Source organism: Balaenoptera borealis (genome assembly GCF_965194805.1).
Source record: "Balaenoptera borealis genome assembly, chromosome: 16".
In the NCBI taxonomy this organism is placed as follows: Eukaryota; Metazoa; Chordata; class Mammalia; order Artiodactyla; family Balaenopteridae; genus Balaenoptera; species Balaenoptera borealis.
In genome coordinates, this window is record NC_138872.1 from 27947338 (window position 1) to 27974054 (window position 26717).

Consider the following 26717-nt stretch of genomic DNA (forward strand, 5'->3'; position numbering starts at 1 on the left):
ACTGCCTGTTCTTGCCCTCAAAGGTGATATCTAGTCCTCATTTTCCCCTCCTCCTCCGGATCCCCATACACCTATTCTCTCTCACTCCTGTCGCCTGCCAATACTCCAGTAAAGGATGGTGGACAGAGGGCAGATAACAGGGCAGGATTCTTTCATTATCGAGTATTCCACCTCCTCCCACCAGTACCACCACCCCAAGTACGCTGATTTGGAATCCTAATCTGCCTAAGGCAGAAGCTTTGCCTAAATTCCAGGATACAAGGGCCATTCATAGCTAATAATAACGATGAACTTTCACAGGAGGTGGAGGGAATTGTACCCAGTGATTAGGGCTAGTGATTAGGGAGCAGAATAACTTAAAACTGACACATGTGAGAAATATCCTCAAATAATATCGCCTGGACCCTCCCTGCAAAGTGGTGTCACCCAGGATCCACACTCCTGCTGGAGCCCTGGGTGACTCCCCTGGCCCCCTGCCCCCTTCCCATGCTCCTGACAACAGTGAAAGCAGGAGGGAGTCCCCTACAATGTCCAAGACCACGAAAATGCCTTTTTTGCTATGCTTAGCTGTGTTGAGTCTCATTTGGCTCCTGGCATGGGTATGGGACAGTCCCAAACCAAACTGCTAAGGCCACTGGGCCATCTCTCATCCTCATTTGACATCAGGTTGTATTGGGCCAGCCACTCTCTGGAACCAATTCTACCAGGTAGATGGGCTCCTCCCACCCACACTAGGAACTCCACAAGCCTGAATGCAAGAGTGACCTCTCAGACAAATGGGAAGGTCATTAACATGCGGAGTAAGTGTGCCTGGGTCTGTGACTCCCTGTCTAACAAAGACTCTATGTCTCAAGGTCGTTCAGAGGTCAATTCCCATTATTACTACACCTGGGCTCAACCAGGCCCTAATGGCCTCCATTCAGGACCTGTCCAACCTTGCACCTGAGATGACATCCCCTCTCCATAGGATTTCACCTAAGGTGACATCACCCCTCCGGAAGACTCCACAGGAGACAGCATTGCCTAGGACCCCACCCTGAGCTGGGACCCTAATTTGGACTTTGGCACAAAAGCGACCCTGCCTCTCGAGCGCCCCGTGCAAGCCCTCTCTTTCCTCACAGGATCTTCTGCCTGTTGGGCTTTCCCACCAGATGACACCCTGGGACCACTGCAGCAGTTAGATTGGCCAGGCTCTTTTCTCAACCAGTTGAGCATGTCCCACGTCTCTAGCAATGGGGAATGGCCCCTGCCACACGCCAGCACAAATACACTCCGTTAAGACAGGTAGAGTCCAGGCACAACTGTCCGGCAGCCCTGCTGCCCCAGATAAATAGTGACACTTTGGTGCATTGGACCATTGTGTATTTAATCTTTGGCTTCTGCACTTAGCCTCTGAAGATGTGTCTGCCCGCCCACCCAGGGTAGCTCGTTGTCCTGCCTTTCTGTTCAGTGCCTCTTTTGTGCAAAATTCTGAAAGATAGAACTCCCTAATGGGATCCCCCCATGGACGCAACAGCCCCTAGGCAGAGAGAGGAAAATGGAAAAAGCAGACCCACTCAGGCTAATGACTCCCTGCTAGAGTGCTTTACACAAACCTGTTTTACAGATCTACCCCACAAGACCTAAAGGCTTTAAAATGTTTGGAGGCAGATCTAGATCCTCTAGATTATCTAGATAGGTGTGACCACCACCTCCCTTCCTTTAAAAGAGCAAACCAACTGCTGCTCACTCCTGTTCCTGGTGGATGATTTCCAAAAATTAAGAATTTCCATTACTTTTGCCCCTCTACCTCCCATTCTTTGCAGGCTACCAAGGACCACTTGACTGCCGATCGCCCACCCCTGCCACTGCCTCCCTGAAAACTCTGGCCTCTTCTTCTGCCCTCTTCTTCCATTTTTAAGGACTCTGTGATGACACAAGCCCAGAGGACTATTCCTTCCCAGGCCTAGAAAGCGGCTGAATTTTGAAATCCCTTGGGACCAGTGACTCCTTTTTGCCTTTCATTTTCTCCCTTTTTCCTTTCATTTTCTCCCTTTTGAATGGGAGACTCTATAACTTTTATGCCCACCCCACCATTGCATTTTGGCGGCAGGTAACTTGTTTCTTGAGTTTCACACGTTCACAGTGGGAAGGAATTGTGCCCAAGGATGAAGTCTTCTCAGAGCCTCCCTCTACCTGGTTTAGATGCTATTTGGGACTTTTGAGCTGATAAGATTTAGATGAGTTGTTTTTACTTTGAGTTGATGCTATAATGGGATGAGACTTTGGGATGAGGTGAATGTATTTTGCCTGTGGGATGGACATGAATCTTTGGGGCAGACTATATATAGGCAGAATAATAGCCCCTAAAGATGTCTACATCCTATCCCCAGAATCTGGGAGCGTGTTATGTTACATGGCAAAGAGGAATTATGATTGCGGATAAAACTAAGGTTGCCAATCAGCAGACCGTAAAAGAGAGAGTACCCTGAATTATCCTGGTCGGCCCAGTGTCATCACAGAGTCCTTAAAAGTAGAAGAAGAGGCCAGAGTGATGTGATGGGAGAAAGACTCAACCTGCAGTTACTGGTTTTGAAGGTGGAGGAGGGGCCTACAAGCCAAGGAACACAAGCAGACTCTAGAAGCTGGAAGAGGCAAGAAAATAGATTCTCCTCTAGTGGCTCCAGAAAAGAAGACAGCCCTGCTGACACCTTGATTTTAGCCTTCTGAGATCTGTCAGACTTCTGACCTACAGATAGTTCAGATAATACATTTGTGTTGTTTTATTTCAGTTTGTGATAATTTGTCACAGCAGCAATAGAAAACTAATACCAGGAGCTCAGTCCCTGCCTCTATAGGCAGAAAAGCACGATCGCTTGGGTCACTGTTCAGCAAACATCCACTCCCCTTACCCTCCCATGGGCGGGTAAGGGGAGGTGCGGGGGCGGAGCTACTTCTCTGCCTAATTGATTTGGGACCTGGACCTGTGACTTCCTCTGCCCAGTGAAATGCTAGCACATATGCAAGCAGAGCTCTTAAGTGTGGGCCTGACTCGTTTGCTCCTGTGATCCTCCTTGAGAAAAGCACACCCCAGATAGCCCCAGAGCCCAAGGGCACCCCTGAGCCTAACCCACAGTCTGAAGCCAAGCCCAGCTGACCTGCAACCTAAAGCAGAGCCACCCAACCAGCCTAGCTGAGTTCAGCCAAAGTGCAGTCGACCTGAGGACCCCGAGTAAAGAATAAACTCTTACTGCTGCAGTCCACTGAGTTCTGCAATTGCTTCTCATGCAGCAGTGTTATTGGGGCTAAAGCTGACTAATACAGAGAATTCCTGACAAGACACGCAATCAGTCCTTTTTACTGATGAAGGCAGTCCTGGTGTGTATCCGTGTGCATATGCATCGATACCTGCACATGTGAGGATCAACCCACGTGCAGCTCTGAAAAGTGGGAGCACATCCACCTACAGCTGTGCACGTGTGGGGTTACTCTCTGTCACATCTGGAGGCACGATGGCTGTGTGTGATGTGAGGGAATCTGTGTGTTCTTATGTCGTTTCTTGGTTTTCCTCCTCAGAACTCAGTCATCCTTTCACTATAAGGAATCCAGCTTCTGGCCAAAAACCTATGTCTGATTTTTTAAGTATTTTTTGATTGAAGTATAGTTGATTTACAGTGTTGTGTTCATTTCAGGTGTAAAGTGATTCATATATACACGTATACACTTTTTCAGATTCTTTTCCATTATAGGTTGTTAGAAGATATTGACTATAGTCCCCTGTGCTACAGGGTGGGTCTTCGTTGCTTACCTGTCTTATATATAGTAGTGTGTATCTGTGAATTTCTTAGGCACAACCGTAGGCCATTACAGAGGCTCTCCTCGGCAGGACTGGCAGGGAGGGCTAACCCCCCCACACCAGCGTGGTACACCGCCAGCGCACGCGGTCTCTCAGTGGGTCACAGCCAAGGACTCAAGCCCCTGCCCCAACCTGCATTCCTATCCCAGCTGTCTTCAGAGGCCTTTAGCGGGAAGGGGATTGCCTTCAGCCGAGGCCGTCCTCGGGTGCCTCACCCTTATGGGGGGAGGGGGAAACCTGGAAGACACGTCTCCACTCTGCCTCAGGAGTCAGGGCCTTCCTGCTCCTAGCCCTTCCCACACTCCCTTCCCCGCCCCAATCCCCCCTCCCCGTGGCCCCCAGGTCCATAAAACTGAAGGAGCCTTTTGTTCGGGGCTCCCCCAGCAGTGAGAGCATACCCAGGGTGGATCCACCTGACGGGATGGTGCCATTCGTTCCAAGGGGAAAATCCGAGGAAGGGATGTCAGTACTTCTCCAGCTTAGCCTCTTCCTTACATGTGGACGTGAACGATCGAAGCCTGACTGTTACTTTAATTTGCACTTGTCTTAATTGGCTCCTATGACACCTGGCAGCTCAGCTCTCTCCACCACTTACTGACATTAGCCTGGTGACTTTCAAAAAAGTCACCTTACCTCTTCATGCTTTGGGTTCTTCATCTGTAAAATTGAAATGCTAACATACCTACCTCCTAGGGTTGTTCCTGTGAGGATGTGATGAGTTGATAGACGTAAAGCATAAGTAAGTTCTAGCTAATAAGCATTTGCTATTATGATGTTCAACACTGTCCATTTCTGTTTGGAGATCCATATGGTTCTGGGGGTGCCTATTGGCTTAGCCTGGGTCATGTGCTCCCCCCCACCCACCCCTTCCCCTGCTCTACGGGTCCAGCACATGATCTAGACTAAATTAGTAGGCACTCTCCACCTCCTAGGCTGGTTCCCGGTGGGCATGTGATATGAGCCTGTCCAGTCATAGCAATCTTAAGACGTTGGCTGAAAGTTCTGGGACAGAGACACTCTCTATTTCCAGCAGGACAAGAACAAGGAATCCTACACCCTAGGAGGTGCTGGCAGCCATACTGGGACCACAGGGAGTGCCGACCTTAGCAAGAGGAAACACCCTGGAGAACGAAGTAGAGAAATAGAAACTAGGTCCTTGGTGCCGTCGCTTGATTTCTGGTTAAAGCCTCACCTCACCTGGAATACTTATGTACCTGAGCCCTTTATTGTTTGGGCCAATCTGACTTGGATGTTCTGTTACCTGTAACCGAAAGTCTCCCGACACACAGAGTGGATCTGTGAGCGGCCAGAGGCTCTTGGGAGTGGGAGCAGTCTGGGTCCCCAGGGAGGCCAATTCTGAGACAGAGCACAGGGCACAGGACATTGACGACTGAGTGTCCTTGGGATCGGCTGAAGGAGGGAGGAGGGACGGGCACACAGGGCTGGGCAGAGGGAGGAGTCAAGCTGCAGTGCAGGTCCAGCGGCAGTTTCAGCCAACCCTCCAAGGAGCCCTGGAGCCAGAACAGCCTTTGGTGTTGGCACATTAAGCATCATGGAAGGTGGGAAGAGGCCCGGCTCTCTGCAGCCAAGGCAAATCCCGAAGGCACTGGCAGCTGGAGGCCACCTGCCAGTGACCCTCCCGGTAACCGGAGCAAAAGCCCTTGCTTGAGGGGGGTCCAGGCAGCACCCCTCTTAAGTCCACCGCGAAAGAGTATGTGGCAGGGAACAGTGCCTGCCTAGGCACCTGAGGATGAGTTGGTGTTCACGTCCGTACACCCTTGGGGTAGAAGCGGTGGACAGACAGATGGCTGGACTGGAAAAGAGATGGCCAGCAGCGTGAAGGTCCAGCAAGTTCCCAGGTGTATCAAACTCAAGGAATCCCCCCTCCACCCCGGAACTGGCCTCAACAGGTCTGGGCACAAATCAGGTGGGAAACTGGAGTCCCACTGCACCAGGGAGGGGGTGGCCCGGAGCCACAGAACCATGGAGACTCAGGCAGGGGCGGCGCTCCAGCACTTCTCAAGAAGTTTGGAGCCCCAGATGCAGGCAGCACAGTTGCCCACCCCTAATCTTAAGACAAAATCCATTCCTACCTAGGCTTCTCAGGAAGCCCCAGGCACTGGCAAAGAGCAAAGGCAAACCCAGCTTTATTGGTAAAAAGGACTTGACTAGGAATTCCTACCTGGCTCAAGTAGCAGCACCAACCAAAAGAATGGAGGGAGAGGGGGACGCAGGAAGCAGGAAGCGGAAAGAAAAAAGGAAGAACGGAAGGAAGGAAAGGAGGGAGGGAGGGAGTATGAGGAAGGAAGGAACTGCAGACCAGGGTCTGAATGGGGACGTGGTCTTGGAAGGAGAGAACTCAAGGCTCTAGGTGTGGGGAAGAGACCAGGGAGGGAGGGGTGGCCCACGGCCCCGCCATCTAGAAGGGCAGCAGCTCTTCCACAGGGATGTTGAGGACGATGTCCATGTCAGGGGTGCACCTGGTAGGAAAAAGCAGAGGGCTGTGAGACACCAAGCAGGGGCGCCAGAGCTGCAGGTAGGGGAGCACGGCCTCAGAGGAGCCCTGCTCTTTAGAACACGGCTACTCGCTTGGGGAGCCCAAAACACAACCTGTGACCTTACAGCAAACACACACACACACACACACACACACACACACACACACACACACACACACACGTCAAAATGAAAAAGGAACTGGTTTGGCAGGGCTCATGTTGCCCCACAGAGCTCTGAGGTCAAGAGGGAACAGGAGCTCAGCTCTGAAGTGCTGGGGCCCCTCAGGACGAACACTCTCTGGAGTCAGGATGACTGACTGGGAAGCCTAACTCTGTGTCACCTTGAGCACACTGCTTCTCCTCTCTGAGCCTCTGGGCTTCACTGGGCACCTATGTAATAAGCACTCACTATGTCACAGACCCCAGGCGAGCCTCGTTTCCTCATCTGTCAAGTGGGGAGGGTCCACCTTCAGTCACTGACGGGAAGATTAAATGAGACCGTGCCAGCATGTAATAAGTGCTCAGTAAAAAACAGGCATTATTCTTTCCATAAAAGTAGCAAGAGCAGTGGGTTCCCATCTGCACTATTTTCCCATCTCAGTGACCAGCAGAACATTTACAAGGCTCCAGGATTACATTCTCCCTCCCAATTCTCTCACCCACTCTCATGGTACATACTGATGCACGCTGAAGTATTTAGACATGAAATGTCAGGATGTCTGCAATTTACAACATTTCAGAAGAAAGAAAAAGGAAGAAATGAAGATGAAGCCAATATGGCAAAAATATAACTATTTCTAAATCTAGATGGGTAACTGGGTATTCATTATAATACTCTCTCGACTTTTCTGTATATTTGAAATTGTTCAAAATAATAGTAAAAAAAAAAAAATGCATCTCTGTACTGGCAATGCCCAAATTTCCATCTCCAGTCAATATCTGTCTTCTGATATCTACACTCATACCCCCAACTGCCTACCTGACAGCTCCACGCTGAGGTCTCTGTAAATTAAACTCAGTGTCCCAGTCAACTGCTGACTGACCTGCGCAAGCATCCTTCACTCCCTGGCCCCAGCCTTCCCTCTCTGGATCTGGCACCACTACTCACCCTGTTACAAAAGCCAGAAACCCAGGGGTCATTCTTGACACCTCCCTGTCCTTGACTTCCCACATCCAAATATCACCAAGGGCTACGGATTTACCTTCTTTAATACTTCTCCACTCCATCCATCTCTCCTCTGCCTTCTGCCACCCACCCTGGCCAAGTCACTCCCAACCACCGCCTCCACACACGACTGCCGTCACACCCAACCAGACTCCCAGCAGCTCCTCTGGCTCCTCTCCAATATCTTCTCCACCCTCTTTTCAAAGTGACTTTTCTTGGAATGCAAATCTGATGTCACCACTCAGCTCAAAATGTCTTTGCTTTCAGGGTCAAGTACCAAACTCTTCCCTCGGTCTACCGGGCCCTGCATGGCGGTTCCTAGGGGCTGAGCTGTCCTGCTTCCTCCCCGTTACCCTCCCCATCACTCTGCATTCCAGCCTCATTCGGCTCCTGGTGAACACCAAGCTCCCTCCTACCGCACATCCTCCACAGCCTCACTGCTCGGCTTGTGAGCCAGGGGCTGCCAGCATCAGCCTCACCCGGGAGCTTCTCAGAAATGCTGACTCCTGAGCCCCACTCCAGACCCACTGGTTCAGCATCTGCTTTGTGACGAGATCGCTAGGTGATTCCTGTGCACATTCTGGTTGGAGAAGCTCTGCCTAGGGATGCGCCATTCCCACATTTGAGGAGGAGAAAGCTTCTTCCCATTCCTGGTGTCTCCCTGCCCGTGGAAGGGCATCAACAGGCATACTGCTCCTGGCCTCTCTTTACTCACTCTGCCCCTGGAAAGGGGTACAACGACCTGAACAGTGAGTCTGGAGAATAGGATGGGGCATGGGTAGCCCTGCCCTGTTCTCTCTCAGCAACGAGCAGCCTGCAAGGACTACACTCTCCTCTGCTCCAACACAGCTGACCAAGGAGCTCGATTTGCCTAATTCTGGGTTCAGTATTTGGAAGCCGACATACCTGGAGATAGAAGCTGTTGATACATTCTCTAAAATCAGCTTTATCAGAATAAAAGTGAGAGTCTGGCCCATGTCTGCCTTGCCCCTTTCAGTCTTATTTCAATGTGTTCAGAGCTCAGATCAGGACAACGGTGCCTACTCACCACACCCCCAAGACGCCAGCACCACCACCTGGAAATGTTCTTCCTTCAGTTCCCCCTTCAGCCCCTTTTGCCCAGTGAACTTGTACGCATCATCCTTCAGACCTTGGTTTAAACTGTCACATTCTCAGGGAAACCTCTCTTGACCCTCCAGACTCCTCTCTGTCCGGGCTACGCTCTGCCAGGGCCACATCCATACCTCTGCTTCAGCAGCTCTGGGGTCAGTTGCAACGGGACATTTGTCGGTGGCTCATTACCGATTAATGTCTGGGCCCCTCCTTGGCTCAATGGTGGCAGAGCCAAGGGTTGCTTGCACTCACAGTGCCTGGCGCTCCATAGGCACATCATAAATTTGACAGTACTTTTTAAGGAAAATAAGAGGAGAATGAAGAATAGGAGGTAGAGGAGGAGGAAGGAAAGGGAGAGGAAGAGAAGGAGATAGACATAGAAGCTAAGAAGAAGAAAAATAATTTGCAGATGGTAAGATCTGCCCCACATAGAGAGGCGTGGCCTGGTGGGATCCTCACCCTCAGACCCAGAGGGCCTGACCCAAGGGAGGGCAGGCAGAGAACTGGTTTTGGAAGGAGGGAAGTCCCTCCTTTGGGGCCCAGAATTCTGCCCCACAGAGAGAACACCCTTCTCTCCCTGCAGTGTCCCTTCCAGGCCATTCTTCTCTGGAGCCGACCACCCCACTCAACACTGTCTTCCTGAACACCCCAGGAGCTTAGGGGTGTACCCACTTGGTTGAAACATGGAATCTGGAATTGGAAGGGTCCAGAGAGATTACCTAACTCAGCCTGCTGTGCAGAGATGGGACACTAAGGCCCAAAGATGGGAAAGGTCACATCTGCTACACAGTCAGTGGCAGAGCCAAGGCAAAAACCCAGCCTCCTGCCTTCTCCACCAGGCTGCCTTCCCCGAGAACAGAGAGCTCCAGAGTCCAGAGCATGGCTAGTTTAAGAGGTAGCTACACAAGGATCACATACTTGGATCTCCGAAGCAGAATGTCCGCAAATACAATCTCTCGGGGTTCCCAGATCTGAAACTGGAGCTGTTCCATCTCAGCCCTTAATATGGGTATTTCCTCCTCAAAATGGTCTATAAACTGAGGAGAGCAGGGGAAAGTGAGAAACGAAACATTCCCCAACCAAAGGGAGAAAAGGGCAAAATGAACAAGGATTATTCCCCATTCATCTACGGAAATGGCCTGGGCTTTGCCACTGGGACTTCTGGACTCCAGAGGTGGGGGGGCCTCGCTGTGCAGGGCAGGGCTGGCTCACAAGTTACTGACGATGTTTGATGGTGCTGGCAAGGGTGAGGGGATCGTGGAGAATGGAGACAGGTTGCAAATGGGTGGCAGCGCTTGACAGTTAGAATTAATGGGGCCTGGTGGAGATGATGAAGGCCATTCACTCGGATAACTGATGAAGGTGCAAGATAACGAAAATTACCACGAGCGGGTGGTGATGGTGGACTTCATTAACACTGGTCATGAGTGATGCTCAATGACAAGAATTAAGAGGTGAAGACCGGGGTTGGGTAGTGAAATTAAAGTGATGGTCGTGTGGTGATGCTTGGTGATGTTGCTGATGGGTCATGGCCGCTGGTGTTGGTTAATGAGGCAAACCCTAGGCCAGCATGAATCCCCTTCTCAGATGAACGATACGTGGCATTAATGGCACTGCCAAGGAGGAAGGCTAACACCAGAGTCAGAGACCTCATGAGCGCCAGATCAGGACAAGCCTGACTCCCACAGGTCCTGGGGACCACCCACCCTCCTGCTCTAGCCCAGGGGTGACGACCACCTTTGCTGCCCACTCACTTCTCGGAACTTGTCCATGTATTTCAGTATGACCCGGCTATTCCAAGTCTTCTGCAAGAGCGCCTCCTGATGATCATGCTGGATTTTCTGCAGAGGAAGGAGAGGTCTGGCCCCCAAGTCTGGCCCCAGGGGCTACCATGCACTGGGTAGCACAGTGGGTGTGGGGGGGGGGGTGCCTGGAGGCAGAGGACAGGGAAAAAAGCAGGGCTGGGGGCAGGACCTGGATACCTGCCACAGTGGCTGGCTACTCACCATGACCAGAGACCTCAGAAGGTTTTTTTTCTTATTCTGAATCTGGTTGGACATAGACGCCAGGACCATTCTGCACATCTCACTGAGGTCATCCAGCTCATCCTGGGGGTCAGCAGGAGGGTGTTGGCCACCAGCCCTGCCTCCCACGTGGTCTGGCGAGGCAAGGCCATGGGCTCACCTACCTGCTGGCTGTCCTTCACCTGCTGCAGCTGGCGCACAAGGTTGGCAACCTGGACCGACTTGACGGCATACTCACGGTCCTTGTAAGTGCTCACGAAGCTCACTTTCTTGTGGACCTTCTCGATCTTGGCATCCAGCTGTTCCACCTGCTGCTCCAGGTCTGAAGAGATCAGGAGGGACAGAAGGCAGGATCCTCCCTCAAGAACCCCTCTGGGGAGACCCAAGAGGCAAAGCTCTCCTTGTCCAATGAATTGGGGTCTGGGCTGAAGCAAGTTCACACAAGGCTGGGAGGTGGTGGACAGTTAAGCCCCTAGAGAGCTCTTTACCTTCACAGGAGAAGAGGCAATGCTGGGTAGGAAAGAAACTATCCCAGTGCAAGATCCCTAGGCAAGCCCCGGCTCTGCCACTGACACTGCATGACCCTCACCAAGACCCTCCCTCTCAGTCTCCTCATACACATGCTCCCAAGGCAATGAGCCCAGTGAAATGGGGCAACACTGGCTCCCAAGACATGACCAGGGCAGGATTAAGACAGTCTATCCTGCCACCCTCCATGGAGGGGATCCCCAGCGTCTGAGGCTGCCTGACACACCGCCCCTCCCCTCAGAAGGCTTCTAGTCTGCTCAGGGGAAAGAAACCACAGGCTCAGCAGGTCTGTGGCCAGTGACCTGTCCCAGCCACTGACTCCCAGAGGGACCCTGGCAAGAAAGAGGGAGGCTGGGATTGGATGCTGGCTCCTAGCTGTATAACCTTCAGCAGGCTACTTCACTTCCCTTGCCCTCAGTTGTCTCATCTGTAAAATGGGAGAAAAGAAAAACTTCCCTGCCTTAGAGGTAGTCAGAATGACGGAGAGTGAGCCCATAAAAACAAAGCACGTAGGGCCTGCAAGTGCTAAGTGCTTGATAAGTAAGCTGTCAGCTGTGCATCTTAGCAGTCCCATCGGCCTCAGAAGGGACGTGATGGGCCTGATGGTTCCCGAAAGGGAGGTGCAGGGGCAATGCCCAGCAGCTGACCTCCCCAGAGGGCCAGGCGAGGGTCAAGGAGTCAGCCCCCGGGATTCTTACTGTGTATCTCGGATTCCTCCTTCTCCTCCCATTCCTGAAGCTCACACTGCATCTGGTGCAGCTTCTTCTTGTTTGAGTACTCCAAGATGTCAGCGATGGTCTGTGGGAGTGGGGGACGGGGAAGGGGGTCAGCTCACCCCAAGCCTCCACTGGTGCAGCCAAAGCACAGACAGTCAGAGGACTCAGCACTTCCTCAGAGGAGTCTCCAAACCCAAGCCCACACATACTGTGTGCCAGGCACAACTCCTCTTCGGGGTGGGTGCTGTTGTGCCCCAGTTTTACAGGGCTCAGAGGTTAACTCAAAGTCTTCCAGCTAATAAGTGCTGATGGAGATGAGCTCCCACCCCCCCCCCCCCATCCCCAGTCTGATTCCAAAGCCCAGGTAGGTGGGCGGGGTGGGGCGGAGTGTGTAAGAGATGTATCCTCCACATGGAGGAAGCAGTTTGCGCAACGGGCCGGGAGAGGCCGGGAGAAAGCACGAGAGGGCGCCCAAGCGCTCAGGAGGGCGGCGTCGCGGGCTGGACCGCAACGCAGGGCAGAGGCAGGGCTGCGGGGCCACGGTGGGGGCTCACCGTGAAGACGTCCTGCTGCTGCAGCATCACCCGCACTTTCAGGGCCGAGCTGTCCTCCGTGTCCTGGATGGTCTTGATCAGTTCGCCACGGAGCTTGGTGAGGAAGTCCTCGTGGTTGCAGAGCTCCTGGTGCGCGGTTCGCCGGTTCCCGAGCATCGTCTGCAAGCGGAGGAACAGGGAAGGGGGGCAGTGTTCCGTGATGCGCGGAGCTGGCCGGAACCTCCGGGAGCCTAGGGACCACTTCCCTCCCGCCGCAATCCGCCCCCTTGCGGCCTCGACTGGTAAATGCCACCCGAGCTGGGCGGCGGTTCCCCATTGTCTGCGGGTCAGAGCACCTTGAATTATTTCATCCTTTCTGAAACACCCATTTTCCCATAATTTTACACTCTGAGGTGGGGATATATCTTACAGTTGGTGGCGTGTTACAGTCTAATTGACAAACATTTTATTAGTGGGTAATTAAGATAAAGGTACGCCTTATTATCAATGGCTTCTTAGAATCGATGAACTATAGTACTAGCAATAATAGAAAACGCCCAAGTAGGAAAGAAGATGGCCGAGGAGACGGGCCTTGTCTGGAGAAGAAGCAGGAGAGGCAGAGTGGATGACAATCGCTACCATTTCTCGTCAGGCAGCTGAGCTGAGTGAGGACTGTTTCATACAACAGCCCCTGGGGAAAGAATGAGCCTCTAAGGGATTAAGGGACTTGCCTAAGAGCCCCCAAGCAGGTACACATAACCTACAATAATAATAACAACAAGAACAATTGCTGAGGGCTCCTCACTCAGCAGGCGGCTCAGGGTATCCGCTTACCCTCCAACAACCCTACGTTCCCCAGCTCTATTTTACCGATAGGTGGATGTTCAGGCAGGTTACATGACTGCCCCAAAGTTGCACAGCCAGGAAATAGTGGCACCGGAACTCGAAAGGCAGACTTCTGACTCCCAATGTCTATCTTTCCACCACACTAAGATGAGGAACTGAGTGGGCCTAAAGCTGCAAGGCATGGCTGAACCTCACAGTGATCAAGACTTGGATGTTAGGCCTCGACACACCTTGGTTCAAATGCCAGCTCTGCCACTTCCCACCTAAGGGAACCTGGGCGAGTCAGTTAGCCTCCCAGAACCCTGCTATACTCATTCTGTAGGTTAGGAAACTAATACCCGCTTCAGAGAGCTGCTGCTATAAAAAACAGATGAGGTAATATTCACAATCAAGCCGCTTAGTGGCACGCCTCACACACTCAGTGACTAGTCACCATTCTCACCGGTTCTCACCCTCCACCTCTGCCAGGCTATGTGCTCTCGTCTTTATTCCTTCTGTTCTTCCTCATTTCTCTGTCCTTTGCTAGAAACTACCTCTTCCTAGCCCTCAGCTCCCATATTCCTCACACAATAATGAGTAACAGTGCAAATGCATAGAGTACTTATTATGAACTCTAAAGTATGCTAAGCACTTCTCATGCACTACCTCACTTGGGACTATTATTATCCCCACTTTAGGGAAGCAGAACTTGAGGGTCAGGGGGATGCAGTACCTTACCCAAGGTCACACATCGCAGAGCCGTTGTCCTTGAAGTCTGGGCTCCTAGCCACTCCACCATCTTGCCTTCACATCTCCAGACCAAAACATCTCCAAATATGGCCCACAGGGACCAGAAGCATCTTGTGAAAAATGCCAGTCTCTGAGTCTCAGGCCCACTGAGCCCCACTCGCAGGTGATTCTGATAAAGTGTAGAATTAATGACCTCTGCTCTAGAAATGGGTCTTCCCTGACCACCAGCTCTAGGGTAGAAACCCTGCTTGGTGTCGGTCCTGACCCTTACCCAATTTGTAATTACATAATTACAGTTTGTAATTATGTCTCCCATTTTCCCAATTTATTTTTCTCCTAGGACTCATCACTACCAAACATAACATGTTTTTCTTATTATCTTGTTTCGTGTCTGTCTACTCAACTAGAATTTTACAGCCAGGAGGGCAGGGGCTTTGGTTGTTTTGTCACAGCTGTATGTATCTCCAGCACACAGGAGAGTGCCTGGAGCTCCATAAGTATGGGCTGAATAAACTGATGAGTACTACTCTTGGGGGGTTTTAATTCATTTATTATGTGTCTCCCCACTAAAGTATAAGCTCCATCACAGCACAAATTCTAAGGGCCGTGTTCACAGCTGTGTCCCCAACACCCGGCTTGGTGCCTGGCACATCGTAGGCATTCTCTCAGGAGTCGTTGATCAAATAAGTGACTGTCCTAAGGCTGAGGGGCAGAGTCAGGATCCTACTTCGTATCCAAGAACAAACCAACTGAGTCATTTCTGCTCCCTTGCTCTGTTTCCCCCTTGTCCCCACAGCCTGTCCTGCACACAGCAGCAGCAGCCCAAGGACTCCTGTGAAAATCTAAGTCAGATCATATCCCCACTCTACTCAGAATCCTCCAGGGTCTTCCTGCCTTACTCTATACAAACACAAAGCCTAATCATGGACTACAGGGCTGTATACAAGCTATCTCCTTCCCCCCACAGCCCACCATCTTTCTTCCTCATCACCTGGCCCATCACTGACCTCACACCAACCTCAGGGCCTTTGCACTTCCAGTTCCTCGGCCTGGAACATTCCCCCTCAGATGTCACCACCTTAGCAGCCTTCCCTGACCACCCTCCTAAAACAGTCATGGCCACTCCCTCCTCTGTGCCTCTTTAGCCCCTAACCTTATTTTACACTTCTTCGTAGCTCTTACCCTCACTACACGTATTACATTTTTATCTGTCTTACTTATTGTCTGTCTCCCCCAGTAGAATGTGAGCTCCCAAAGGTCAGAGGCCACATCACTGGTGAATCCCCACACCTAGAACAGGGTCTGGCACATAGTAGGTGCTCACATATTTGTTGACTAAACAAATGAATGATTGATTACAAGAGACAGTATTAGGAACTGGTTACGAGCACAAGTTTTAGAGCCAACTGTCCAAGTTCATGTTTCAAACAAAAACACATAAACCCTTCTAAAGTCAGGATAAAAATAACATCAGAAATATGAGTTCCTACTTTACGAATGCAGGGCTGCCTCTAAACCATTTTTGCAAAATTGAAGGTTAAAGGGAAAAAAAAGGTTTCAAGGCAAATACATTTTTCCCTATTTCTTTATATAACAGTCATTGTTCATTGACTCATCATACTAAAAACTTTCCTGAAGAAGTTAAGAGTTCTTCTATAGTATCTTGTAGTATTTATAGTATTTGGTATTTTACTTTCTCCTATGGACACAAAAGCCCCCTCTTCTTCTAGTCATTTCAAATACTTTGAAACAATGTTCAGAAGCCATAAAAAAATAATGGATGGTAAGAAAATCAATTATCAAAAGTTCTATTAGTTGATGTGAAAATTTTTAATAGTAAGCTCCTAAGCCTCGCTTTAAGATGCACTGTATTCCATGAAAGGCTAATTTACTGGAAATTTTAAAACGAACAAGCCACTAAATTGTGTTCCTAATGCAGTAAAATAAAAAGTGATTCTGCTCAGAGGGAGCACGGTCCTGCCAACACCTTGATCTTGGACTTCTGGCCTCCAGAACCGTGAGACAATAAATTTCTACTGTTTTAAGTCAAAAAAAAAAAAAAAATTACTGATTTGTTTCCCTGGGATCCTCCAAAGGTGAAGAGCGAGTTGGTTTTATTTGTTCTTTCATAGATGTTCATATATTTCATGTTTTAATGCATTGCAGTCATTAATGTTAAAAAAAAAAAAAGTGATTCTGATCATTTTCCTGAGTCTTAAACACAAAGGCAAGGGACTTCCCTAGTGGTCCAGTGGTTAAGACTCTGTGCTCCCAATGCAGGGGGCGCAGGTTCGATCCCTGGTCAGGGAACTAAGATCCCACATGCCTTGCAGCGCGGCCAAAAAACACAAAAACAAAGGCAAACTGCTGTTTGCCTAACTGGCTTTGACCCCTGGTACTGCATTTTCTAGCTGCGTGGTCTGTGTCATCTCCCTGCACCTCAGTTTCCCCATCTGTAAAAGAGGGATGATGATAAGCGTGCCCACGGGGTTGCTGTGAGGAGGAGGAGTCAAGTCAGGCACCCGTGAAGTGCTCAGTGCATGTTTGCTATCACCATCCCCCGCCCCCTGCCCTGGTGCCTGTGGAAAGATGCCCCTCATACTCTCATTAGTCGGATTTTGGTCTGTGTCTTCCCCGAGTCCAATTTTCCTCTGCGCAGTTCTAGTGGATTCCTCGGCTGGCTTGTCATCCACAAGGTGGGCTTGGATTGCAGCCCTAGGGTATAGGAAAGGACAGAGAGAGTGTGAGGGTAGAGGCAGATGTGGGGTCAGGTTCCAGGGAATGCACCAGCCATGAGAGACCCCAATGCCATCCACTCATGTCCTTATAATGTACAACAGTGAGACTGAGGAATGAAGCTCACATCCATCAGTTAGCTCCCAGGCCCCACTCTGAGCCTTGTTATAAAGGACGGAGAAGCCTAGGAGACTTCCACATACCACAGTGACTGTGGGATTGAACAGAGGGGAGGAGAGGGGTAGCAGCAGGAGATGGCCAGACATCCCCAATCTCTCCCACCAAGCTGGCCGGTGGCAAGCTCAGAAGGGATAGGGGTTAACAGCAACAACTAAAGAACCAGACAGCCTGGGTTTGAATCCGGATTCTGCCTTCTACTAGCTATATGACCTTGGGCAGGTCACATGACCTCTCTGTCCCTCAGCTTTCCCATCTGTAAAACAGAAATAATCATCATGCCTACCTCACAGAGTTGTAGTGAAATTAAATAAGAAGTTACTATAAAGTATTTGGAATAGTGCCTAACCCATATTCAGTGCTAAATATAAATTACTAGTTGTCACTGTTATTACCAATGACCTGAGAATTGGGATCAGGACCACAGCATCAGATAAAGGCACAGGAGCCATGCAAAATGCTAACCAGCTGTCTCCGGAATACCTGTAAAAGCTGTGGTCCTGCCAGATGAGACGTACACGAAAATAATTCAGATCAGAAAAAGGCATTCGGAGGGCATGTTCTGAGAATCCCTGCTTCCTCTCCACGCGTCCTGCGCAGTTATGAGGCAAATCACACAGATCATCACAAACGCTGCTGCTGCCTTGTCAGCCCCCGCCAACATCTCTGTTGGAGGTGCAACGCAGTTCATTTTTGAAAAATATTATTTCTTTTATGGATCAATATCCTTAATTTGGTATTAAGTGTTGAAGTGACAAAGTAAATTAGAGTAATTTTGTGTTAAACTTATGAATTATCTGTATGTATCTGGTATTTAATTGTATTGTTTGAGAGATGGAGTGATTAATAGATTAATTTTGTGGTTCTAATTTAAAATGTGTAAGTGAGATTTTGATTTAGATTTGTTTTAAGTTGAAAGGTTTAATACACTCTTATTAAATGTGTATAAATTACCACAACTTTTAAATGAACATAAGATTATCCATATTTAGAAGTTTATTTATTAGATATACAAGAATTACATTAAATACCCAGTGGTTTTGTTAATCAGAACAAGTGAACTTTTTGAAAATGAGAGTGAATATATTAAATTTTAAAGGTGGCTTAAACGATTTAGGAGAATTTAATTAACCAACTTCCAAAACCCCCTTCACAAGGGTTTTTAAAAATTATAACATTTGTTAAGTTGAACTTAAATACTTAAGAAGATTTGTCGCTTTAATAAGGAGTATTTCTTTTCATTAATGGTGGTAGCCCTGATTTATCTTTTTTGTAATTAAACTTTTTATTTTTAAATAAATTCAGATTACATTTACTTAAGAAATAACGCAGAGAAATCCTATGTTCCCTTAACCCAATTTTTCCCGACCGTAACATCTTGCAAAACTAAGTACACTATCACAACCAGGACATTGAAAGACAACATTTCCACAACCACAAGGATCGCTCATGCTGCCTTTTATTGCCACACCCACTTCCCTCCCCTTCCATGCTCACCCTACCTCTGTCAATCACTAATCTGTTCTCCATTTCTACAGATTCTGTCATTCCCAGATGGTTATACAAATGGAATCATACAGTATGTCACTTCTGAGATTGGCTTTTTTCACTCAGCATAATTCTCTGGAGATTGATCCAAGTTAGTGAATGTATCAAAAGTTCTTTCCTTTTCCTTGCTGAACAGTACTACATGCTATGGAATGGACGTACCATAGTTTGTTTAACTACTCACTCATTAAAGGACATCTGGATTGTTTCCAGTTTGGGGGTATTATGAATAAGGCTACTCTGAAACTTTCATGCACTTTTTTTTTTTTTTTTCACTTTTTTAAATTGAAGTACAGTTGATTTACAAGTTGTCTTAGTTTCTGGTGTACAGCAAAGTGATTCAGTTATACATATATATATGTGTGTGTATATATATATATATATATATATATATATATATATATATATATATATACTTTTCATATTCTTTTCCATTATAGTTTATTACAAGATATTGAATATAGTTCCCTATGGTATACAGTAGGACCTTGTTGTTTATCTATTTTATATATAGTAGTTTGTATCTGCTAATCCCAAACTTCTAATTTATCTCTACACCCACCTTTCCCCTTTGGTAACCATAAGTTTGTTTTCTATGTCTGTGAGTCTGTTTCTGTTTTGTAAATAAGTTCATTTGTATCATATTTTAGGTTCCACATATAAATGATATCATATGATATTTGTCTTTCTGATTCACTTCACTTAGTATAGTAATCTCTAGGTCCATCCATGTTGCTGCAAATGGCATTATTTCATTCTTTTTTATGGCTGAGTAGTATTCCTGTGTGTGTGTGTGTATACACACCACATCGCCTTTTTTTTTTTTTAACATCTTTATTGGAGTATAATTGCTTTACAATGGTGTGTTAGTTTCTGCTGTATAACAAAGTGAATCAGCTATACATATACATATATCCCCATATCTCCTCCCTCTTGCATCTCCCTCCCACCCTCCCTATCCCACCCTTCTAGGTGGTCACAAAGCACCAAGCTGCTCTCCCTGTGCTATGTGGCTGCTTCCCACTAGCTATCTATTTTATATTTGGTAGTGTACATATGTCCATGCCACTCTCTCATTTCATACCAGCTTACCCTTCCCCCTCCCAGTGTCCTCAAGTCCATTTTCTACGTCCGCATCTTTATTCCTGTCCTGCCCCTAGGTTTTTCAGAACCTTTTTTTTTTATAGATTCCATATATATGTGTTAGCATACGGTATTTGTTTTTCTCTTTCTGACTTACTTCACTCTGTAGGACAGACTCTAGGTCCATCCACCTCAATACAAGTAACTCAATTTCATTTCTTTTTATGGCGAGTAATATTCCATTGTATATATGTGACACATCTTCTTTATCCATTCATCTGTCAATGGACACTTCGGTTGCTTCCATGTCCTGGCTATTGTAAATAGAGCTGCAATGAACATTGTGGTACATGACTCTTTTTGAATTATGGTTTTCTCAGGGTATATGCCCAGTAGTGGGATTGCTGGGTCGTATGGTAGTTCTATTTTTAGTTTTTTAAGGAACCTCCATACTGTTCTCCATAGTGGCTGTATCAATTTACATTCCCACCAACAGCGCAAGAGGGTTCCCTTTTCTCCACACCGTCTCCAGCATTTACTGTTTGTAGATTTTTTGATGATGGCCATTCTGACTGGTGTGAGGTGATACCTCATTGTAGTTTTGATTTGCATTTCTCTAATGATTAGTGATGCTGAGCATCCTTTCATGTGTTTGTTGGCAATCTGTATATCTTCTTTGGAGAAATGTCTATTTAGGTCTTCTGCCCATTTTTGGATTGGGTTGTTTGTTTTTTGATATTGAGCTGCATAAGCTGCTTGTAAATTTTGGAGATTAATCCTTTGTCAGTTGCTTCATTTGCAAATATTTTCTCCCATTTGGAGGGATGTCTTTTCATCTTGTTTACGGTTTCCTTAGCTGTGCAAAAGCTTTTAAGTTTCATTAGGTTCCATGTGTTTATTTTTGTTTTTATTTCCATTTCTCTAGGAGGGGGGTCAAAAAGGATCTTGCTGTGATGTATGTCAGAGTGTTCTGCCTATGTTTCCTTCGAAGAGTTTTATAGTGCCTGGCCTTATATTTAGGTATTTAATCCATTTTGAGTTTATTTTTGTGTATGGTGTTAGGAAGTATTCTAATTTCATTCTTTTACACGTAGCTGTCCAGTTTTCCCAGCACCACTTATTGAAGAGGCTGTCTTTTCTCCATTGTATATTCTTGCCTCCTTTATCAAAGATAAGGTAACCACATGTGCGTGGGTTTAGCTCTGGGCTTTCTATCCTGTTCCATTGATCTATATTTCTGTTTTTGTACCAGTACCATACTGTCTTGATTACTGTAGCTTTGTAGTATAGTCTGAAGTCAGGGAGCCTGATTCCTCCAGCTCCGTTTTTCTTTCTCAAGATTGCTTTGGCTATTCAGGGTCTTTTGTGTTTCCATACAAATTGTGAATTTTTTTGTTCTAGTTCTGTGAAAAATGCCATTGGTAGTTTGATAGGGATTGCACTGAATCTGTAGATTGCTTTGGGTAGTATAGTCATTTTCACAATGTTGATTCTTCCAATCCAAGAACATGGTATATCCCTCCATCTGTTTGTATCATCTTTAATTTCTTTCATCAGTGTCTTATAGTTTTCTGCATACAGGTCTTTTGTCTCCTTAGGTAGGTTTATTCCTAGGTATTTTATCCTTTTCGATATCCTTTTGCGCTGGTTTTTGTGTGGCCATAAGTTTCACTTCTCTGGAACAAATGCCCAAGAGTGCAATTGTTGGATCATTATGGGAAATGTGTGTTTAGTTTAATAAGAAACTGCCATATTCTTTTCCAGAATGGTGACTCCATTTCACATTCCCACAAGCAATGTATGCATGACCCAGTTTCTCCTCATTGCCAACATTTGGTGTTATTACTATTTTTCATTTTAACCATTCTGATAGGTGTGCAGTGACACCTCACTGTGGTTTAATTTGCATAGCCCTAATGGATAATGATCTTGAACATCTTTTCATGTGCTTATTTACCATGTGTATTTCCTCTTTGGGTAAAATGCCTCTTCATGTCTTTTGCCCATTTTCTAACTGAATTGTTTTTCTATTGACTTTTGAGGGTTCCCAATATATTCTACAAAGCAGTCCTTTGTCAGATATGTGGTTTGCAAACATTTTCTCCAAGTCTGTAGCTTGTCTTTTCATACTCTTAACAGAGTCTTTAAAAGAACAAAAGTCTTAAATTTTGATGAAGTCCAACTTGTCCATTTATTTCATTTTTCTTTTATGGATCCAGCTGTTCGTGTAAAGTCAAAGAACTCTTCACTTGGCTATCAGTCCCAAAGATTTTTCTCTCCTATGTTTTTTTCTAAAAGTTTTACTGTTTTACATTTTATATTTATTTTTTACTCATTTCTCCAGTGGTTGACTGTGGGTCCTGGAGCCAAACTGCCAAATATCACAGCCTGGATGTGCCCCTCCTACCTGTGACCCTGGGAGTTACACCTGTCTGTGCCTCAGGTTCCTCATCTGTAAGAGGAGGTGATAACAGCACTCACCTCATGGGGTTGTTGGGAAGATTAAATGAAGTGATAGGTGTAAAGTGTTGAGAACAGTATCTAGCACATAGTAAGTGCTGGGTATATGTTAACAGCTCTTGTTCTGGTTGTGGTTGTGTCTGTTACATACCTCACCGCTTCCCCAGTGAAAGAAAAGGGCAAGAGTTTCCTTGTAGATGCTGTCTGAATAGGGTCTAGGACCAAAGACAAAAATTCTGTCACTACCACCAGGTCTTGTACTCATCACTTTATATCAATGATTCTCAACAGGGGTGTTTTAGATATATTGGCAGGGGGGGATCTGTGGGTTCTCATTGGGGGCCCAACTGGCATCTATAGGTAGGGGCCAGGCACACGAGACATCCCCCAGAACAGGACAACCCCATAAAACATAGAATTCCCCTGTCTGGCATAACTCTCCTAAGTCCTACTAGATATGACATAGGTAACACCCCTATTTATAACAATCTGATCCCAGAACCTGACTCTGTTTTACATATAGCCACAAAGAATATTTTTCAGGGTTTTACTATAATGCTGAATTTTCCAAGAAAGCAACTACAATCAAGGGAAAATTGTGCTTTTTTTTGTTTAGAACTTTACCAAGAGATGGGCACCACTTTGGAAATCTCAGTTGCAATGAAAAATCCCTCTTGGTATTTTATTTGAGTCCCTGATTTCCCACCGTGTGTCACTCTGCATTTGCAACTGTTATGTTCACCATAACATATGACTCCACATCTATGAGTAAGCTTCTGATGACTTTCTAATGTCTTCTAGTGGACTCCATCCTGAGCATTTACATACTGAAATATACTTTATTTAACTATAAATAACTTCCCATTTCCTTTACAGTTATGGTATTAAATTAATATTTAAAAATTATATATGTAGGTAGGTTATATTATCTATGAAGTTTATTTCAGGATACTAAAGGAATATTACAAAATATTTGTAATATTTGTCATTAAAAGGAGTGTTGGGTCTGAATAACAATGCTTTACACAGATCTTCTCACTTAATTCTCACAACAATCCTATCAGGTAAGTATTAGTGTCCTCATTTTACAAATGAGAAAACAAAAACTCATTCATCTCTCTCACTTTCCCAAGAGAGTAGATGGCAGAGCCAAGGTTTGAACCCATGTCTGCCTGAGCCAAGGCCTCAGAACTCCCCTGGAAAGCATGACAGTGATGTGGCAGAGATTATCCCAAGTTCACCAAACCCTGTTTTCTCTTCCTCCTGGACACAGAGCTGGATTATATTTCCCATCTTCCCTTGTGGTTAAGGGTAGGCATGTGACTGAGTTATGGACACTGGAATATGAGTAGAAGTGATGTGTGTCTGTGCCCTGAAAAAGAACTACCCACGGGATCACCCATACTCTTGCTCTCTCTCTTCTCTCTCTGCTGGATACACAAGTACCCAGCAGAGGACTTCAAGGCCTTAAAAAATGTCATTGCCACAAGGTGAAGGAGCCTAGATCCCTGAATGATCATGTGAAAAAGATTACTCCCTCCCCGCTAGATCCACAAATGTACTTCGACATAAATGAGAAATATGTTTCTGTATTAATACTTGAAATCTGGGGATTGTTTGTTATAGTAGTTAGCCTACCCTGATATAAATGTTGTCACCAAGGGCCAAGAGCATCCACTCCATCCTGCCCCCAACTCCACCAGCACCCAAGTGCCTCTGCCCACCTGGCTGGATGGTAGTCCAGGTCTTCATTTTGCTTTTCTTAGTGTTGACAGTTCGTGGGATCGGAGGCAGAGTAGATGGCTTGGCTTTCTGCTTGGACTGCTGCCATGGCACATAATCCTACCAGACATAACACAAATCAGTCACACAGCTCATGGGCTCAAATCCCAGCTTCCCCCCTTACAGATATCTGTAACCTTGATCAAGTGGATTTACCTCTCTGAGCCTCAATTTTCTCATCTGTAAACTGGATCTAATTATAAAAGCTACCTCCACAGGTTGGTACAAAAATTCCAAAAGATGATATTTGTAAAGCATGTGGTAAGTGTTCCGTAAGTGTTAGCTATCACTTTTTCAGCAGCCAGCCAGAATTTACTAAGCACATCGGCTGGGAGGTGCTAAGAACTGTGAGAAACAGAAGGCATGGAAAAGACCCAACAGGAAAGCAATCAGAGATAAATAGAGAGCAGTATAATACACCCTTACATCCTGATAGGTGGTGAGAAAACTGAGCTTCAGAGCCACGCCCTAGGTCCCACAGCAAATGCGTGACAGAGCCGGGCCTGGAGCAACCTGACTGCAAGCCCAGGGTCAGCAAGCCCCACCCACATACCTTCCCTAGCCCTCCTGGACTCACCAGAACCTGGAACTGGGGGACTGTGGAGCAAATCCCAGCGTGGTTGAGTCTGGAAAGTGTTGGGGCGGGAAAGAACTCCCATCATTCCCAACCCACGGGATGCAAGCAGCAAACATGAAACTGGCATGGGGTCTCGAAGCCGAAACCTCATCCACTAGGGACACAAGCCAAGCAGGAGCTGGAGAGCTCGAGGGAGAGGCGGGGCTAGGGAGATAAGGCGGGGGGCGAGGGGGAGGGCGAGGTCAAAAGACCTTGGGACAACACCCAGTGAGGACCCAGCCAGAGATAGGTTGGGCGCACGCATGCGCGGTCCAGCGCCCCTCCATACGCCTTTTACGTACTTCGGAAAGACGCGCGCCATTAGGGAGAGTGGAAGAAGAGTCCGGAGGCCTTGGGGCCCCGATCTTTTGGGATGCCTATTTGTTCGGCTTCTCCAACTTCCTTGTCTCAGCGTGGGTCGCGCGGTAACCAAGGCCACTCAAACTTCCCAGCGAGACCTGCCGCTTTCTTGCCTGTCTTGGTCTCCAAGGAAACGGACGCAGACTACCGAGCGCCTAGAGGAACTAATATCGCAAGGGAAAAAGTAGCTCTCTCCACATTTTTCTCATCGTGGTTTCAAATTCCCCTCAGCTGGCCCAGCCTATCATGCTAAAGAATTATGTCATATTTCTGTCAGCAAACCTCCATCACTTTCTTCTCCATCCTTACTCTTGGCTAATGACGTTGCTTCCTATTTTACGAGGAAAATCATGGGGCTCAGTAAACTCACAATTTCACATCACTTCATTTACCCACCTACATGCCTCCCTCCTGAGACTATGTGTAAACTGCCTACTGACACCGATTCCTACAATTGTGCACTGAATCCTGTCCTCACTCATTTTCTCTAAGATATTACCCGGGCAATTCTCCCCGTTTTCTCCATCACCCTTTCCTCTGTATTATTCTCATCGCTTTACCAACATATTTTAATTTCTCCTATTTAAAAAAGCGACCACTTACCATCCAGCTACCCTCCCGTTTCTGCTTCACTTTACAGCAAAACTTCTAGAGAGGTTTGCCTACTGTTTCCCATTCCTTTCATCCTGTTCAGTCAGGCTTTCACTCTCCACCTCTCCTCTGGAACTGCCCTTGTCAACGCTACCAGCGACCTCCGTTTTGCTAATCCCCACGGTCACCTCTCAGTCCTCATCTTACTCAGCCTGTCTGCAGCATTTGACACAACGGATCACTCCCTCCTTGACACACTTTCTAAACTGGTGTCCAGCAAACCACTCTCTTGTGTTGCTTCCTACCTACTTCTCTTCTCCTTTCCTGGTTTCTCCTCTTCTCCCTTTACTCCCAGGTCGCCCCAGGACTCAGACAGATCCCTCTCTTTTTCTCTGTCCATTCTCACTACATTTGTGCTCCCTTCTGGTCTTGTGACTTCAGATGCCAACTCTAGATGCCTCCCAGACTCACTTCTCTAGCCTCTCCATCGAATTCCAGACACATACATCCAACTGCCTACTCAACATCTCCACTTGGGCGCCTAAGAGGCAACTCTAACACTGAATATTTCCCCAAAAGCATTTTTCCCCAACTCAAAGTGGCAACTCTCTTTCTGGAGTCATTCTTTTTCATTCTCCACCCCCACTCTCCCGCACCACAGGGCATGAGGGATCTTATTTCCCCCCACCAGGGATCAACCATGCTGCCTGCAAGTGCGGAGCCCTAACCACTGGACCTGTACCTCCAGGGAATTCCCCCGCAGTCATTCTTAACTCATCTTTTGACTCATCCTCATCCCACAACCAAATCTGTCAGCAATACCTTCAAAGTAATCTGGAATAAGACCGCTTACTACTACCACCACCCATACAAACATATACCCCACTTTCACTCTGGGACTACAGTACCAGCTCCCACCCTTACCCCACTCCAGTTCTCTCTCCACACCCCAGACTTGCTAGATAGAGCACAGATTTTAAAGTGCATTCCAGTTTAAAAAATAAATTGGAGGGAGCAAATAATTTGAAAGCACTCACACTTCAATAGGGGAATGTTACTATAGAACACAAGGCCAGAGCTCCCAACCTTCTCCCCCTCTTAAAAATCATAGGAGGGGCTTCCCTGGTGGCGCAGTGGTTGAGAGTCTGCCTGCCAATGCAGGGGACGCAGGTTCAAGCCCTGGTCTGGGAAGATCCCACATGCCGCGGAGCAGCTGGGCCCGTGAGCCACAATTACTGAGTCTGCACGTCTGGAGCCTGTGCTCTGCAACAAGAGAGGCCGCGATAGTGAGAGGCTCGCGCACCGCGATGAAGAGTGGCCCCGACTTGCCACAACTAGAAGAAAGCCCTCGCAAAGAAACGAAGACCCAACACAGCC

The 26717-nt window shown here is 47.4% G+C and overlaps 1 protein-coding gene across 3 annotated transcripts; it reads right to left on the reverse strand.

Annotated features, from left to right (window-relative positions):
- Positions 1 to 5966: 5966 nt before the first annotated feature.
- Positions 5967 to 26670, reverse strand: LOC309613803 (uncharacterized protein C20orf96). Of its 3 annotated transcripts, XM_082361177.1 has the most exons (11): positions 24692 to 26669; positions 24351 to 24399; positions 23716 to 23833; positions 16590 to 16702; positions 12434 to 12592; positions 11862 to 11961; positions 10800 to 10957; positions 10618 to 10719; positions 10366 to 10452; positions 9530 to 9648; positions 5967 to 6315 (listed from the first exon to the last, which is right to left on the reverse strand). In XM_082361177.1, exons 1-11 carry the CDS (start codon positions 24709 to 24711, stop codon positions 6255 to 6257), a joined length of 1086 nt encoding a protein of 361 aa, XP_082217303.1. In that variant the 5' UTR covers positions 24712 to 26669; the 3' UTR covers positions 5967 to 6254. The 3 variants fall into 3 exon arrangements, with proteins under 3 accessions (XP_082217303.1, XP_082217304.1, XP_082217305.1); XM_082361178.1 differs by lacking the exon at positions 9530 to 9648 and having other exon boundaries at positions 24692 to 26670; XM_082361179.1 differs by lacking the exons at positions 23716 to 23833; positions 24351 to 24399; positions 24692 to 26669 and adding an exon at positions 22143 to 23692.
- Positions 26671 to 26717: the final 47 nt, after the last annotated feature.